The 18,994-nt window shown below is 43.5% G+C and overlaps 1 protein-coding gene across 6 annotated transcripts in view; it reads left to right on the top strand.

The window, feature by feature from the left end:
• The window catches only part of STX18 (syntaxin 18), a 120,588-nt gene that overhangs the window by 65,960 nt on the left and 35,634 nt on the right, over positions 1–18,994 (top strand). For 5 of the 6 annotated variants that reach the window (XM_050947898.1, XM_050947896.1, XM_050947895.1 and 2 more), the window contains 4 exons: positions 392–507; positions 3,501–3,578; positions 3,753–3,819; positions 9,877–9,992. In XM_050947898.1, the coding sequence (XP_050803855.1) occupies positions 392–507; positions 3,501–3,578; positions 3,753–3,819; positions 9,877–9,992 (377 nt within the window). The remainder of the gene's footprint in view (positions 1–391; positions 508–3,500; positions 3,579–3,752; positions 3,820–9,876; positions 9,993–18,994) is intronic. The other variant, XM_050947897.1, reaches the window with a different exon arrangement.

Below are 18,994 nucleotides of genomic sequence, written 5' to 3'. Positions count from 1 at the left end.
GCTCTGTCCTCTTATACGTGCATGCAGTGGCATGCGATGGCCAAGGGAGCTCAAGCTGCCCCGATAGGTACTGAAGAGGGGAAAAAGTTCTCTGACAACAGCGCTAGAGGCGTGCGCACACCCACAGTGGAATGGACATGTGCAACGCATCTTGAACAACAGTCACAGGTAGGTGACTGATTTTTAGTGATATTCCACCAATGTTCTGGGTGTTGTACTTTGAGAGTGGCCTGTTGCACCGTCTTGTTCTTTATGAAAATCAGGCTTTATAACAAAACAAAACAACATCAAAAAACCTTTATGAAGAGAAGTGGGGAAAGGAAGGTCAAAATATATATTTATAAATTATACAGGATTTTAAAAAATGATAGTATTTGGTTTTTTCCCCCAGCCATCTTATGTCAGAATACATTAGGATGACAGACACAGAACGTGATCAGATTGATCAAGATGCTCAGATATTTATGAGGACATGTGCTGATGCCATTCAACAGCTGAGAACGGAAGGTAAATTAGTAGAATGGTAAATGGATTATGTTAATTATTGAAGAGTTCATGATAAATGCTGATATGACTGTGAAGGTTGAACAATATACAGAACAACTTTTTAAAAGAAAGATACATAGGGTTTAATTTTCCATTCACTTAAACCCATGTAACTCCTGACTTCAGTGGAATTATTCTTGATGTACATTTGTATGAGTTAAAGGAGAGTCCAGCATATAGAATTTAACCTAGCCACCCCAGTCCATTAATTAGCATCTGATTAAAAGAAAAAAAATCTAAGTCTTTCAAAACATTTACCATGTAAGTAATAATTTTTGGCAAAATGGCATACGGGCCTAACCCAAAATCCAATAAAGTCAATAGGCGACTTTCCCAGTAACTGTACTAACAAAAGTCAACAGCTTAAATGACCAATACGTACAGAGTAGAGAAATAGAAATATTTCTAATCAGACTATGTAGTTACTAAATCTTCATCATTACTTTCCCCACCATTTCTAAGCATATCCCTTTTAAATCAGACCTAGCTTTTGTGTTAAAAGGTGATATCCTAGCCCTACTGAAGTCAATGGGTCCAAGATTTCACCCTAAGTGAAGGTTGTTGGGTATTATTTGTTTTTATGGAATCTGGGAACAATACAGAAACTAAATTTTGCACAAAATGCTTATAATGTCAGTCTTTTATGTCTAGAAATTTAAAAAATATTGTATCTTGAAGTGAAATTACTTTTCATTTTCAAACTTATGTTCCATACCCCAGAATGATGCTCTAGTTATTTGTTACATTAGTTCTGATAAATAGTGATAAAATTGAAGATTTCAATGAAGTATGGAGAAAAATGAGAATTGATCAGTTGTCCTTGCTAAATTTGAAGCCTTTCTTCTAGAGGAAATTCTAACAAAAAAATGAAACCCTTCAGTGATGCAGAGTATTCCAATATTAAAAGATTTTACATTTTCTATTACTTCATAAACAGAGGGCTTGTCTACACAAACACTTCTTTCCTGGCAAATTGAGGTGTAAATCAACCCCACACTAGACTGCCACACGCTTATTGTCCATGTGGACCCAGCCGCTGTACACTAACAGTTCTATAGTGTGCTTAGATTAGTGGTGGCCAACCTGTGGCCCGCACATGGCCCATCAGGGTAATCTGATTGCGGGCTGTGAGACATTTTGCTGATGTTGACTGCATGCAGGCACTGTCCCCCGCAGCTCCCAGTGGCCGCAGTTGCCGTTCCCGGCCAATGGGAGCTGCGGGAAGCAGCGGCCTGCAGGGACATGCTTGCTGCTGCTTCCTGCAGCTCCCATTGGCTGGGAACCATGGCCACTGGGAGCTGCGGTGAACCATGCCTGCAGATGGTCAACGTCAGCAAAATGTCTCGTGGCCTGCAATCAGTTTACCCTGATGGGCCGCATGCAGGCCACAGGTTACCCACCACTGGCTTAGATCTACTCCTGGTTTAAAGCGGGCTAGATCAAAGTGCACTAGGAAACTGTTCACACCACCACTTGCCACAAACTAAACATTCATATAGACTGGCCAAGAAGAATTAGTTGTATACAACTAAGTGATAATGGTTTCATTATGCAAAGTTTTCTTGATAGCACTCTTGGAATATTGTGGCCACTGCTGGATACTGAGTTTTGTAAAGGAATATGGCCAATCTTGATAGTTTGAGGAAGAGTCTTCTGATATCCAGATGAAAGCCTCTCAGGGTATATTTTATGAGGGTTCAAGATCTGAGTGTTCTTTTGCCTTTTTAAAATGGATTTGACTGCATGCACCAAGTGTCATGTGAGTACATGGCATGTCAAAGGTCATGGTCAATCATGACAGGTCAAGCTACAAGAAGAGGACAAAATAGCTCTGGTAAAAGATAATGTATTACTAGGGTTTCTATTTTGGGGGTTTTATTAATTTTATTTGAGGGAGATTATTTTTAGGAAATTTTGAGTTTTATGTAGATCCCCAAAAATTGAGGGGAGAGGAGGTCGGGGCTCTCTTTGTATACATTCTTTGTATATTTTACTCATATATACTGTAATGAGTACCGGTAATCTGTTCGTAATATTTCATATGCTCTTTAACATAGTACTGTTTCAAACACTACATTAAAGCACACTGGAGTACCTTTAGTGCACACCAGCAGGATCTACATGGATCAGTTAATGTGCAACACTTCAGTGCACTTCAGAAGTGTGATTTCTAGAATCTATATTACTGCTCTGTGTAGACAAGCCCTTAGAAATAAGTATCTATTTCTTGTCTTTATTATATAAACTCCAAAGAGGACCATCAGCACAGGGAGTAGACTATTAAGAGAAGAGACTGGAATACATTGTAAAGATAAATTCAAGGAATGGGTGGGCATACTGTGTCAGGGTTGGATAACCCTAGGTTTTCTTGCTAAAAAGCCGGTCTTTCCTAATATGTGATAAAGATTGTGGACTAAGTATACTAAAGGTTTGTGTCAAATTTAAGCTTCCATAGATAGATAGATACACCTCTGAAGCACTAATCAGGAAAGTATATCTGTAATGTAGTCATGGGAGCTATATATTATTAAAATAAAAAACAGATGTTTAATTGTCAAATTTGGTGTTTGGCACTGGGCAAGACACAAATATCAGGACAATCTCTATCCTGGAGAGTTTACAGTCTAGAACATTACAGCTAAGTTGAGCTTTAGATTTGTCTCTTTAAGCTTGGCTTGAGCAAAAGTCTATAGTTAATTCAAATGTAATTGACACGAGTAGGGCACCTGAAGAGAATATCTACAAGCAACAATAAAAGGTAAACTACGTGATATTTTTTATTTTCTTTAATTGCTATTGTGAAGATATACATTTAATTTCTTAAAATATACTACTAATAGACTTTTATAAATATAAAGCTGTATATACAGTATATTCTGTGGCAAACTGAAGAGCTGGGCTTTCATATTCTTCAATAAAAGTGTAAAATATTATCTTGAAATTTTTCATTTCAGCACACAAGAACGTCCAATCCCCACAAGTGAGAGAGCACAGAGCAGCTGTCTTGGACTTTACTGAAGATTATTTAAAAAGTACCTTGTACTTGTTTTTCTACAAATGTATAACAGTTCAAAGTGAATGATTATTTGATTGTACAGTATTGTCAACCTCTTTATTTTTATATTTCTAAATCATACTGATAATTTCTGAGAGAAAATCGTGGTCGTCTAACTACATATTTTTCTGCTCTTGACATTTTTGAACAGGAGTGTGTAAGCTGTACTCTGAACAAAGAGCTGTACGAGTCAAACGAATGGTAGATAAGAAAAGATTGTGAGTAGTTACTTTAAATTGCCTGATTCCCTATGTAACTCTTTAACTGAATAAATGTGAACCTAAAGCATGGGACCAGCAATTCTCAACTGATGCACATATTCATTAGAATCAGCAATATGTGGAGCTTTCATTGTGAATGGCTGCATATTAGCACCTTTTGTGCCTGTATCACACCGTGAAGGCTATAAAATGCTGAATGCTAAAATATATAACCATTTGTTCCAGATTTCAGATATGTATATGAATAAACCACAGAATTGTTAAAAGAAGAGTTAACCATCTGACTTGAAACCCACAAATAGAAGGAAACTCTTGTGTAGATCTGAAATTGCCTCTGTAATCCATCCTTTTTAAAATTAGATCATAGAATATCAGGGTTGGAAGGGACCTCAGGAAGTCATCTAGTCCAACCCCCTGCTCAAAGCAGGACCAATCCCCAACTAAATCATCCCAGCCAAGGCTTTCTCTAGCCTGACCTTAAAAACCTCTAAGGAAGGAGATTCCACCACCTCCCTAGCTAGCCCATTCCAGTGCTTCACCACCCTCCTAGTGAAAAAGTTTTTCCTAATATCCAACCTAAACCTCCCCCACTGCAACTTGAGACCATTACTCCTTGTTCTGTCATCTGCCACCACTGAGAACAGTCTAGATCCATCCTCTTTGGAACCCCCTTTCAGGTAGTTGAAAGCAGCTATCAAATCCCTCCTCACTCTTCTCTTCTGCAGATTAAACAATCCCAGTTCCCTCAGCCTCTCCTCATAAGTCATGTGCTCCAGCCCTCTAATCATTTTTGTTGCCCTCCACTGGACTCTTTCCAATTTTTCCACATCCTTCTTGCAGTGTGGGGCCCAAAACTGGATACAGTACTCCAGATGAGACCTCACCCATGTCAAATAGAGGGGAATGATCACGTCCCTCGATCTGCTGGCAATGCCCCTACGTATACAGCCCAAAATGCCGTTAGCCTTCTTGATAACAAAGGCACACCGTCAATTCATATCCAACTTCTTGTCCTCTGTAACCCCTAGGTTCTTTTCTGCAGAACTGCTACTTAGCGATTCGGTCCCTAGTCTGTAGCAGTGCGTGGGATTCTTCTGTCCTAAGTGCAGGACTCTGCACTTGTCTTTGTTGAACCTCATCAGGTTTCTTTTGGCCCAATCCTCTAATTTGTCTAGGTCCCTCTGTATCCTATCCCTACCCTCCAGCGTTATCTACCACTCCTCTCAGTTTAGTGTCCTCTGCAAACTTGCTGAGGGTGCAGTCCACGCCATCCTCCAGATCATTAATGAAGATATTGAACAAAACCAGCCCCAGGACCGACCCTTGGGGCACTCCGCTTGATTATACAGATATATGCTACTGTATGTAAAATCATCCAGTTTGGGACACTGCAACCTGACAGAATTCCTCAAACCTGATACGAAGGATACCCACTCTGTGAGTAATTGTTCACTCTTCATGCCTATTCAGCTCTGATCTTCCTGTGGACACTGCTAAGAGAGATAAAAGAATGCTTGACTTGGCATTTTTTGTGATGAGGACTAACTAGAAACTGGATTGAAACCACAAACTCATAGCTTATCAAACAGCTATTGGAAGATAACAGCTTCCTTCTGCCACTAGCATGAGTTAGATTGAACTAGTCACCTAGAGGTGAAAAATCTTAAGTACTATTTTACTACTCCCCTGGAACATCCGGTTATCGAAATGAATATTTTTTTTCAAGGAAGGCTACTGTGAAAGAATATGCAGGTTGTTGCTTTTTTCCAACCAAGGGTTACAAACACAGCTGCCTGCAAGTTTTTTTTCTTTTTGGTTTGTTCATTTTCATGTGGGGAGACAGAGTGAGGAAGTTAACAATTTAAAGTATATCACGTCTAAAAAGCAAAGTCTCTAAAGTTGTAATACTGCCAGTCTTTTCTCAGTCTTCACAATGCAAATTTTAACCCTGATTTCCCTTAGGCAGGTTTTCATGTGGAAATAACAAATTGCACAACATATGTGCCAGTAGTTAAAGTCTCAAAAATTTTTCAAAGAACTCATACTGCTTTATCTGGTTAAAGTGCAAACATGTCAGATATTATTTAAATTAAAACTAGTGGGGTGTCTTTAAATATCCTCTGGGATGTATATTCCACCCAGACTCATACAACATCTGTAATTAGAGGTGATGGGATTCACTTGAGGCTTTTCCCCTTAGAAATAAATAGCTATAAGATCTATTTTATTTTTCTTTTGTGGAGAGGTTGAAACCAACTGTATGAGAAAGTCAGGATAACTCCTTAACATTTTTTGTAACCCATTGAGAGGCAGCTTCTCGTGATGACACGATGGATAAAAAGTAACCCAGCAATCAAGTCTTGTGTATTAAGCATAAAATCTTGTCAGATTCAGTATTCTTCATATTGAATTTTGAAGGAAAAAAAGTTTGATTCCAGCAGTCCTCTAATTAAGCTAATAAATGTTCCCTGCTATTCTGCTCACCATTTTCAAGATGACTCAGTGAACTCAATGGGAAAACAAATGAATTTTATATGCGCTAACAATGGAGCAAAAGAGATACACTAGAAGTTAGAACTTCTCTGAAGGCTAAGCAACAGTGTAACACTTAAATAAAATCTTGAGCAGAAGAGCAAAGGATGTTGTTTTGCCACTATTACCCATTGTAAAAACCAGAAAGCAGATGTTAGCCAGGTGGAGGCTGTATGCATTGCAGATGTGATATAATAGCTAAATTGCTATTTAAATTAAAATTCAATTTAAATAAATCACAGGGCATAAACCAATCTTTCTGATGACTTTAAAGAAAAATTGCTTTCTTTCATATGGCTTCAACTAGTTGATTTGTAATTTCCCTAAGGATTTCAGGAGACACTTTATGTGATAATAAGAATTTGTTTTATTATTTAAACTAGGTTTTGTTAAAGTCTGCTGCATTGCAGGCTTTTTATTCATTTTTAATTGAAAATGGGTATATTAGCATACTCTGGAAGTTAAGGATTACAAAAAATAAAGGGATATATTTATTTAAAAGTCAATCCTTCATCAGATCTTCTTTACTGTAGTTTAGCAGGCATTAAATATATGCTTGTTAACAGAACCCGTTTTTAGTATTGTTTAAGTGAATCTTATTTCTCTTTATTTAGATGAGCATGCTAAATCTTAAACTATCTGGGTGTTGTAATTTCCTGACATAATATAATTTGGCTTTGTGTATTCAAAAGTTCTGCCAATTAGATTTGACTAATTTCCAAAAATGAAATGTTAAGAGAAGTGGGCTGTTATCCTTCTCTTTTTATGTTGCTAGGTTACTGACCTAGTGGATAGTGAGAAAGCAGTAGATGAAATGTATCTTGATTTTAATAAGACTTTTGACACAGTCCCTTGTGATATTTCCGTGAGCAAACTAGGAAAATGCAGTCTAGATTCAATTACTATAAAGTGGGTGCATAACTGGTTAAAAGACCATACTTGGTAGTTATCAATGGTTTGCTGTCAAACAGAGAGTGTATCTAGTGGGATCCTCCAGGGATCAGTCTTGGGACCAGTACTAGTCAGTATTTGCGTTAATGACTTGCAGAGTGTGCTTATAAAATTTGGAGATGACTCCGAGCTGAGAAGGGTTGCAGGCACTTTGGAGAACAGAATTAGAATTCAAAATGACCTTTAGTTTGAGAAAAGAAGGCTGTGGGGGACCTGATAATAGTCTTCAAATATGTTAAAGGCTGTTAAATGAGGACTGTGATTAGTTGTTACTCATGTCCACTGAAGATAGGACAAGAAGTAATGGACTTAATCTGCAGCAAAGGGGATGTAGGTTAGATCCGAGGGTAGTTAAGATCTGAAACGAGCTTCTAAGGAAAAAAAATGAGGAATACTTCTGGCACCTTAGAGACTAACAAATTTATTAGGACATAAGCTTTCATGGGCTAAACCCACTTTAGTCTCTAAGGTGCCACAAGTACTCCTTGTTCTTTTTGCTGATACAGACTAACACGACTACGACTCTGAAGCTTCTAAGGGAGGTTGCAGAATCCCCATCACTAGAGGTTTTTCAGAACAGATTGGACAAGCACCTGTCAGGGATGGTCTAGGTTTACTTGGTCCTGCCTCAGCAGAAGGGGCTGGACAGACCTCTCAAGGTCCGTTCCAGCCCTACATTTCTATGATTTTATGAAATGTGCCTAATTAGTTAAATATAGTTATATTCATTGATATTTAAAATTATAGGTTCATAGGTACAAACTACAAACTCTGGCAGTGGATACAACTTTTAAAGTTAGTTTTCATTTATATGGGGAATCAGTATTTTATTGGTTTTCAGAACAATTGTTATTGTCATCTTCAGCAAGCCATAGATTTCTGTCTATAGTACATACAGAAGGCTTTTCTTTACTGTACATGCTTCCCCCAAGACCCAGTTCTTGTAGTTAATTTTTTAGACCAAACAGAGTTCCTGTTACCTCTCTTTTGTCTTGTTTTAAATCATATCATAGAGTAATTATATCATAGAATATCAGAGTTGGAAGGGACCTCAGGAGGTCATCTAGTCCAACCCCCTGCTCAGAGCAGGACCAGTCCCCATACAGATTTTTATCCCAGTTCCCTAAATGGCCCACCCTAAAGGATTAAACTCATAACCCTGGGTTTAGCAGGCCAATGCTCAAACCACTGAGCTATCCATCCCCCATAGTGAGAATGACCAGATTAGACTTTTTATTCCACTTTCTCCATTTTTTATTAATATCCTAACACACATCCTAATACAAAAGGAATTGTACACAAGTATGTAGACACAGTAAAAGTGTGTGTGTGTAAGCTAGTGCAATACCTAGTGCACTGTGTGGACAGGTGTTACTGCCTGATAGTTTTTATCAGTCATTTGCGTTCTTAGGTAGCAAATTTTCATCAATACTGGAAAAAATATAAAGTAGTCAGAGCTGCTGTTTAGTTGCTCCATATAACACAGTAGTTTAGCTTCAGTTGTGCACTCTCTTGCTGTTAGAGTTCATAGCTGAGAAAGGCAAACTACTGAAGTTTACTGCTCATTTTCAATCCCACTATTACTCTATTTTTGTATTTTATTTTTTTTAGGAGACATATATATGACAGATATTTAGTCAGAGATCACTGAATAAACAACTGATATTTTAATTGGACTTTTAATAATAAGAAGAGATAGGGATTAATTAATTTATTTATGTAGCTATTTTAATCAGTAGATCTCAAAGCATTTTACAGATGAGGTCAGCATCATTATCCCCATTTTACAGATGAAGAAACCAAGGCACAGAGAGATTAAGTGACTTGCCCAAAGTCACTTAGCGGGCCAGTGGCTGAGCTGAGGATGGAATTCATGTTTCCTAAGTCTCAACCCAATGCTCTTTTCATACCACACTTATTAACATTACAGACAGTTGCAGTTGTACATCATATAAAACTTTCTTGATTTGCATCTAAGTATCCACTATGCTCTTCGGCAAACAGTATATATGAGATTCATTTTCCTTTACTGGCTGCACTACTGGAGTACTTTGGCTTGCTGAGTAAAGATAATTATGTTTGAAACCAGATGCTGAGAGTTTATATTTTGTTACCTTTGCTTGGTGATATTTTGACAGTATATACAGTAAGAACTCAAAAATTACTTGAAAACTAATGTTGAATTGGCCATTGGCCAAACAGAAAGCATGTTTGGTATTAGAGGACTGTTAGAATTGACATTTTAATATGCTAGGTTTATCAAAGGAAGTTCATTGAAATCTTTAATATGGCTGCAATAAATGGATACAATATTTTGCTTACCCTGAGCAAATAATTACTTTTTCTGGACTGAGTAAAACGTTTTTCATTTCATTTATTATTCTCAAACATCATGGTAAAGGACGGTAAGTAGATATTTGTGTCTTGGCTAGTAAATTTTCATAAGAGTTTCATAAGGATGACTTTACTGTGTGCTATATTTCCAAGTAATCTTTGATCAACTCCTTATTCTCATTTTAGGGAGAATCAGCTGTATAAACTTAGTTAAATTATGGGCTCTTGTGCTTGTAGGTCCAGGCTTGAACCTGAACAGAGGAATAAAGCTCAAGCACCCTCTTTTCCAGAAAAAAATGTACAGAATTCTTCAGAAGAATCTGAGGAAAAACTTGCTTATGAGGAGAACAAAGGTAAGAATCCAATCCTCTTCGTTTTTACTTTTGTGGCAGGCACTCTTCATCCAACTGGAAACCTTCCTCAGATCACAGAGCAATCGTAAAGCTTCCTATTGTCACTTGTACCCCTTTTCTTTCTGTCTCCCTTCTTGTGGTAACCAGGCTGTTCTTCGAGTGCTTGCTCATATCCATTCCAATTAGGTGTGCGCGCGCCGCGTGCACGTTCGTCGGAAGATTTTTACCCTAGCAACACTCGGTCGGCTGGGTCGCCCCTTGGAGTGGCGCCACCATGGCGCCGGATATATACCCCTTCGAACCCAACCGCTCCTCATTTCCTTCTTACTGCCCGTGTCGGTTGTTGGAACAGTGGAGCGCGGTTTAGCTGTCCTCCACTTCCCTAGCTACTCGTAGTTTCTTTGATATCTTTCTTGTATATAGTTGGAATTTATATAATTACAGTTAGTTGGATAGTTGTTTAGATAGTTAGTGTATATAGTTAAGCGGGGTTTGGGCATTAGCCCCTTCCCCGCACCCGGTGCCAGGGCCCATGCCCGGTTCACCGGATTCAAACCTTGCTCTACCTGCCACAAGCCGATGTCTACAGGAAATCCCCACAACTCCTGTCTCAAGTGCCTTGGGGAATCGCACATTACAGATAAGTGCCATATTTGCAAGGCATTTAAACCGAGGACAAAGAAAGAGAGAGACTTTCGCCTAAAGAATCTCCTGATGGAGGCAGCTCTGAATCCTCCACCCTCGGCACCAAGCGCTGAGCACTCTGCTAGAAGCGCTCCTCCAGCACCGAACCGTGCCAGCACCGCTAAGACGCCGCGGCACCGGCCATCTCCGGCGCATGGACCTTCTCGGCACTGATCTCTCTCCCCGAAACTGAGAAGGTCGAAGTCCTCCACTACCTCTGTGCCTTCCGTGCTGCAGACGCAGCCTTGTTCGGACCACCCGGCACCTACACCTGCCGCAGCACCAACTGCTGCGGTACCGTTGAATCCAGTCCCTGAGATCTCCCCGCCGAGGCCTGTGGTTGAGCTTACGGTCCTCTCTACACCGGAGACATTCTCCACAGCCAGGGACCTCATAGCTATGACGGAGTCTGTCCTGCCTCAACCCCCGGCACCGCCGGTGTGGGTATTACACTCGATAGGCAAGCCAGCCCTAATGAGACCGCCTTCAGTTGACCCAGCAGCTCAGCACCGATCACGATCCAGTCCCAGCGCCATTCGCGGTCCCGTCGACGATCATGGTCCCGATGCCGCTCGCAGTCCCGGCACCGCTCGCCTCTTCGGTGCTGGTTGTACTCACAGCATAGATCGACGTCTCAGCCTCCGCCTCAGTACACTTGGTGCTGCTCCAGCTCCCAGCACTGCTCCTGGCACCGGGATTCTCGCAGCCGTTCGAGATCCAGGTTGACCTCCCGGCACCGTGCAGGTCGCATGTCCTGATCTCGTTCTCGGTACCGGTATGGCTCCAGGTACTGATCCCCGGTGCCGAGGAGATCAGCAGCGGCGAGAGAGAAGGACTCCTACCAGGGTCTTTCAGCTCCTCCCTGGCCGTCCCGGCACCCGTCAGTGTCTTCGCAGGCAGACAGTTCGTATGCCCAGGACAGAGATTCCGATGTGCCCACCAGGATATTCCACAAGCCCCAGGCCCAAGATCATGGCCTTCACGAGTGGGTATTCTGGACACCTTGGGCATATCATCAGGCTCAAGGTGCACATCCAGGCCCATCTCGCTCTGCCACATCGGAGCACTGGGTGCCGGAAGCCACTATAAGCCGCCCTCCTCCTTCTACTTCGGAGGAAGCGCCGGTCCAGCCACAGGACTCCCAGATCCCAAAGGAGACAGAGGCTGGCCACCAAGGAGAGGCCTCAACTGACCCGCTTGTCCCTGGTCTCTCCTCATCCTCCTCCCCTGATGAGGCGGTAGCCGGAACATCATCCGTAAGCCCTCCGCCAATTGACCTGAGGGCCCACGAGGACCTCCTCAGGCGTGTGGCACTAAATATGAACTTGCAAGTCGAGGAGGTCCCGGAGGTAGAGGACCCAGTGGTGGACGTTTTATCATCTGATGCCCCCACGAGAGTGGCCCTCCCCTTTTATCCGGACGATCCAGGCCAATGCCAACACGATCTGGCAGTCTCCGACCTCTATCCCACCTGCTGCCCGGGGAGCGGAACGCAAATATATGGTGCCCTCCAAGGGCTACGAATACTTATACGTCCATCCTCCTCCCTGCTCCCTCGTTGTCCAGTCGGTCAATGAGAGAGAACGCCATGGCCGGCAGGCCCCAGCCCCGAAATCAAAGGACGCAAGGTGCATGGACTTGCTGGGGCACAAAGTCTGCTCTGCAGGGGCACTCCAACTCCGCGTGGCTAATCAGCAAGCCCTCCTTAGCTGCTATAACTATAATACCTGGGTGGCGGTGGACAAGTTTAAGGAATTGCTCCCGCAGGACTCCCGGCAGGAATTTGCGGCCCTCCTGGACGAGGGAAAAAAGGTGGCTAGAACTTCCCTCCAGGCGTCCTTGGACGCAACCAGCTCTGCAGCCAGGACCCTAGCCTCTGGAGTTACTATGAGACGTATCTCATGGCTGCAAGTCTCAGGCCTTCCCCCGGAGCTCCAGCATACAATCCAGGACCTCCCCTTTGCAGGGCAAGGCCTCTTCTCTGACAAGACAGACCCTAGGCTGCAAAGCCTAAAAGATAACAGGGTCATTATGCGCTCACTAGGCATGCACACGCCAGTAACTCAGCGCAGGCCCTTCCGCCCCCAGCCACACCGCTCTTGCCCTCAGCCCAGACAGAGACAGGACTTTTGCCAGAAGGCGGGGTAGAACCGGTCATCGGAGGCAGTCAGGCACCCAAGGGGGCCAGAACCAAGGTCCCTCCAAACCACCCACAGGGCCAAACCCCTCCCTTTATGAAGGCACGGGCGACGTACTAGTTTCGTTAAAGGATCTGTTCCCTCCTTTCTCCAACCGCCTCTCCCTTTTCCTCCCTGCGTGGTCCCAGCTAACATTAAATCGCTGGGTCTTACGCATGCTGGAATTTGGGTACCACCTCCAATTTATTTCACGCCCCCCCTTCCACCCCCTTTCCTCGTCCCTCTTCAGGGACCTCTCTCACGAGCAATTCCTCCTTCAGGAGTTGCAGACGCTCCTTGCCAAAGGAGCCATAGAGGAGGTACCAAAACATGAAAGGGGCACAGGGTTTTACTCCTGCTACTTCCTAATCCCCAAGGCAAAGGGGGGTCTCAGACCTATCCTGGATCTGCGGGAACTTAACAAATTCATGATAAAGTTGAAGTTCCGCATGGTATCCCTGGGGACCATCATCTCATCCCTGGATCCCAGAGACTGATATGCCGCTCTCAACATGAAAGATGCGTATTTTCACATAGCCATCTACCCTCCTCACAGGAAATAACTCCAGTTCGTAGCCAACCACCAACATTTTCAGTTCGCGGTCCTACTGTTCGGCCTCTCTACAGCCCCAAGAGTATTTACAAAATGCATGGCTGTAGTCGCTGCCCACCTCTGCCACTGTCGGATACACATTTTTCCGTATCTAGACAACTGGCTCATCTGAGGGACCTCCGAGGCACAAGTCCCCCATCATGTCGGCATTGTCAAGGACCTCTTCCTACATCTAGGCCTGATGATCAATGCGGAAAAATCCACTCTGATTCCCACTCAGAGGATAGACTTTATTGGTGCCACCCTGGACTCCAATCTCGCCAGAGCCTGCTTACTGCTGCCCCGGTTCCAGGCAATGGTGGCCATCATCCAGAGCCTGCAAGCTGTTCCGTTGACTTCGGTACGCACTTGCCTCAGTCTCCTGGGTCACATGGCGGCCTGCACGTTTGTGACGAAACACGCCAGACTGCACCTCCATCCTCTCCAATCGTGGCTCAACTCACTGTACCAACCAGGCAGAGATGCCATAGACATGATAGTCACCATTCCCCCGAGCATCCTAGGCTCCTTCGAATGGTGGCTGACCCCCTCCCTGGTGTGTGCAGGGCTGCCGTTCCATCTGTCTCAGCCCTCTATGTCCCTGACGACGGACGCGTCATCTCTCAGCTGGGGTGCTCACCTCAGACATCTATGCACTCAAGGCCTTTGCTCATCTCAGGAGCTGGCCTTGCACATCAATGTCCGGGAGATGAGAGCAGTCCGCCTTGCGTGCCAGGCGTTTCAGCATCACTTGCAAGGCCATTGTATGTCAATATTCACAGACAACACAACAGCCATGTACTATATAAACAAACAAGGCGGGACACGGTCGTCGACCCTTTGTCAGGAAGCCATACGACTGGGACTTTTGTATAGCCCACTCTATAGACCTCATAGCGTCCTTTCTCCCGGGGGTTCGAAACACTCAGGCGGATTGCCTCAGCAGATCCTTCCTTTCTCATGAGTGGTCGCTTCGCCCGGACATTATTCTTTCGGTCTTCCGGAAGTGGGGATTTCCCCGTGTAGACCTCTTCGCGTCCCGCGAGAACAGGAAATGCCAGATATTCTGTTCCTTTCAAGGCCTCTCCCAGAGTTCGATAGCGGACGCTTTCCTGATACCATGGACGACTCACCTGCTCTACGCTTTTCCATTGTTCCCGCTCGTCCACAGGGTCCTGCTGAAAGTAACCATGGACGGAGCTCGCTTGATCATGATCGCTCCAGGCAGCACTGGTACACCATGTTGCTCGACCTGTCAATAGCCAACCCCATCCTTCTACCTCTTCACCCGGACCTGATAACTCAGGACCACGGCAAACTTCACCACCCAGACCTACAGTTGCTCCATCTCATGGCATGGCTCCTAAGTGGTTGACCCAGTCTGAGTTGTGTTGCTCTGCCCCAGTGCAACAAGTACTCTTGGGTAGCAGAAAGCCTTCCACTAGATCAATATATCTGGCCAAGTGGAAGCGTTTCTCATGCTGGTGCGGGGAGCAGAACGTTCTTCCCGCCGAGGTCTCGATCCCCACCATTTTTGGACTACCTCTGGTCACTTAAACAGCAGGACCTAGCGGTATCATCATTGAGGGTACACTTGGCAGCCATCTCTGCCTTCCACCTAGGGGAGAATGGCAGCTCAATGTTTTCACATCCTATGGTATCTCGATTCCTCAAGGGCTTGGAGCGCCTATACCCTCAGGTACGCCGCCCCGCCCCAACCTGGGACCTCAACCTGTTTCTTACCAGACTTATGTCGGCCCCATTCGAGCCATTAGCAACTTGCTCCCTTCTGTACCTGTCCTGGAAAACCGCTTTCCTTGTGGCCATCACATCAGCAAGACGAGTTTCCAAGCTTCGGGCTCTCACGGCGGACCCTCCATATACTGTGTTCCACAAGAACAAAGTGCAGTTGCGACCACATCTGGCCTTTCTCCCCAAAGTGGTATCAGCCTTCCATGTTAGCCAGGAGATCTTCCTGAAGCCACATTCATCGCGCAGGGAGCAACAATTGCACTCCCTAGACGTCTGTAGAGCACTCGCTTTTTATATCAAGCAGACAAAGCCCTTCCGCAGAACACCACAACTCTTCGTCGCGGTGGCAGAGCGTATGAAGGGCCTACCGGTTTCCTCACAAAGGATTTCATCCTGGGTGACATCATGCATCCGCCCCTGTTACAACTTGGCTCATGTCCTCTTGAGCCATGTCACTGCACACTCTACCAGGGCTCACGCTTCATCTGCTGCCTTCCTGGCTCATGTGCCCATCCACGAGATATGTCACACAGCTACCTGGTCCTTGGTCCATACCTTCGCCTCTCACTATGCCCTAGTTCAGCAGTCCAGAGATGACGCAGCCTTTGGCTCTGCAGTATTACACTCTGCGACATCTCACTCCGACCCCACTGCCTAGGTAAGGCTTGGGAATCACCTAACTGGAATGGATATGAGCAAGCACTCGAAGAAGAAAAGACGGTTACTCACCTTTGTAACTGTTGTTCTTCGAGATGTGTTGCTCATATCCATTCCAAGCCCACCATCGTTCCCCACTGTCAGAATAGCCGGCAAGAAGGAACTGAGGAGCGGTTGGGTTGGCAGGAGTATATATCCGGTGCCATGGTGGTGCCACTCCAGGGGGCGACCCAGTCGACCCACCGAGTGTTGCTAGGGTAAAAATCTTCCGACGAACATGCACACGGCATGCGCACACCTAACTGGAATGGATGTGAGCAACACATCTCGAAGAACAACAGTTACAAAGGTGAGTAACTGTCTTTCGCAAAGCATATTCTGAGAGTGAGGCAGCAAAGTCTTAAACTTTGTGGCATGTTTCAGAAGCATTCTTCAGCCAACGGCAAAAACTTTTTTGAAGCAAATTTTTCCATGCAGAGCTGCCAGCAGAGATCACTGTGAACTTTCCCACAAGCCTTTATTCCCTGGTTGCTTCTAATTTCCTGATTTTTTTTTTCCAATATTTAGGATATGACAGCTCAACCCATATTAAACCAACTCTGTGAATATCTTGGTTCTCACTTTTTTAGTACTCCTCTAAATGCATTTGCCCTGAGGTCCTGTAAGATACTTTGTAGAATTTCTTGAACTGATAAAAGGGCAGGCTGTCTGAAAATTAGCCTCCTATAGTCTTAAAAGAACATCTGCTCTTTTTAAGCCTAAGAGAGACACTGAATCTAGCATCTGCAACAAGATTTGGAATGTTAAGAAAAAGTGTATATGAGATGAGGTAGAGGAGGCAGATGGGATGGCGAATATCTTGTTCCTGCAAGAATGCTTTTTCTCCACAATCCTGATTTTTGCTGCTGAAGGGATTGTATCCTGTCCATCAGTAGGTGAGCACTGTCTGATAGCGAGGTTGTTAAAAGTGATACATAGGATACGTGTTCAATTCAGCCAGTTCCCTTTAGGCTAGAGCCTGAGAATAGTGTTAGAATTTCTCTAAAGGTGTCTGCCTGAGCCTGTGAGGTCTGTCTCACTTTTCTCCTCTGTCTGTCTTCTCAGGGTATGTCTAAACTGCAAACCACCCCCCTCTCCCAAAAAAGTGTTCTTAACTCAGGTTACCTAACCCTCATTAGCTAGCTGTGGTTAAAATAGCAGTGAAGACACAGCAACTCAGCTTTTAATTCAGGTTAGAGAGCCTGAGGTTGAACTTAAGTTGCTAATTGAGTTAAAAGCTGAATTGCTGGGTTTTTGCTGCTATTTTAACCTGAGTTGTCTAATGTGGGTTAGCTAATGCAAGTTAAGAGCACTCCTTTTTTGACAATGTAAGCGTATTCCAAGTCTGCATTAGGGCAGGTAAACTGGCAGAACTTCTTTGCAGGAAGCCTTTCTGTGCAATAACAGCAACCTCAAGGATAGTTTCAGAGTTCATCCCCAAAGGGACCTCTATTTTCTGAATGCTGTTATAGAAACAAATGTTTTCTCCAGTATTAGTTCTGCCATTTGATCTGATAGAGGAGCTTGGGATACTGTATGAATATGATCTATTGCACTGAAATTCTGTTTAGAGGGAAACAAAAACTGGGATGACTGTTACTTGAAGTTAGGGTCAGACTGCATCTGATAGACAGAGGGGAAGATGTACATGGAGGTGGTCTATTAATCAGAAGGGTATTTCTGGTCATCAACTATTGAGTGTTTTTCTTAAACAAGTTGGGTGAAAGAGGCAAACCCCTCTGGGCAGTGATTTTACATGTCATGTGGAAGGATGATTGGGGAGAAGTGGAAACTCCATTTCTAAATGAAGGCTCTAATTTTGAATGGTCCCTCAGCACATACAAACATTTTAATTCTCAGATTCTGTAGTTTTATCTACCTAACCAGCTACATTTCTGCAACTTTACTGTGAGCTTTTTCTTCTCAAATTGAACCTGCTATAAGACACAAGGTTGCAGGCGTTGAGTGTCTGTTTATGATGCACACTGCATTTCCATAGTAAAACTGAGCAGTGCAGCGTGTAGGTTATAGTCATGTTTTTCCTTAGCTCATCTTAGCAGCATTTTATAGCTGGGAGGCATGTCAGCAGAGAACAGGCAACGAAATAGTATCTTTAGTGGTTCTATGTGGTTCCAGCCACCTGGAGCACCACTGCAATTTTGGACAACTCTGTGCAGCTCAATCATCCAGAGCACTGTTACAGTATTCAGCTCAGAAATCTGTGCCATGCCACAAGAGGTTCTAGTCTTTGATTGCCTAGGGCCATCAGATCTGATAACAACATTACACTGTAAAGAGGTGTCACTTATTACACCTTTCACCGCATTTGAGAGTTGATTGTTATTGTGCTAGTTAGTTTCATTATTAGCCTGCCTTTAATTGTTTAGGTTTCAGAGTGGTAGCAGTGCTAGTCTGTATCAGCAAAAACAACGAGGAGTCCTTGTGGCACCTTAGAGACTAACTCATTTATTTGGGCATAAGCTTTTGTGGGCTAAAACCCATTCATTTAGCCCACAGAAGCTTATGCTCAAATAAATGAATTAGTTTCTAAGATACCACAAGGACTCCCTGTTGTTTTTAATTGTTTAGAAGCAAGTAGCTAAAAGTATATTTTATTACATAAGTTAAGCTGATGCAGAGCTCTTAGAGATGCTGATTACTCTTTGAGAAAACGAAGGCCTCTCTATGAAAATAGTTCTACCTGAAATATTTTATACACACATACAATACCCCACTCACCCTGCACCCCGTGTTCTTTGTTGCATGAATGAGGTTGACTTAAGAGTTTGCTGCTATTGTTTATAAAACCATTATTTTCATTATGGCCTCACAGTAGTTGCTGTGAAAATTATGGTGATGCTATCAATAGGGGATTGTGAATTTAAATCTTTTGACCTTTGATTTCTTATAAGTGTTTTCTGTAATAAACAAACAAAATTTAAAAATATAATCAAGGTTATTTCTAAATAGGATATTTTCCATTGGACATCAGTAGCTTGGGAAATGGTGATTGTTTGCATTTCTGAAGTGTCTGTCACCATAGCCTCTAGGCACTCTTACACAAACATCTGTGCTACAAAGATTGTTCCCTGCTGGGAGCA

The sequence above is a fragment of the Gopherus flavomarginatus genome, chromosome 3, assembly GCF_025201925.1.
Source record: "Gopherus flavomarginatus isolate rGopFla2 chromosome 3, rGopFla2.mat.asm, whole genome shotgun sequence".
Taxonomy (NCBI): Eukaryota; Metazoa; Chordata; order Testudines; family Testudinidae; genus Gopherus; species Gopherus flavomarginatus.
This window is presented reverse-complemented; position numbering and strand designations above follow the sequence as displayed.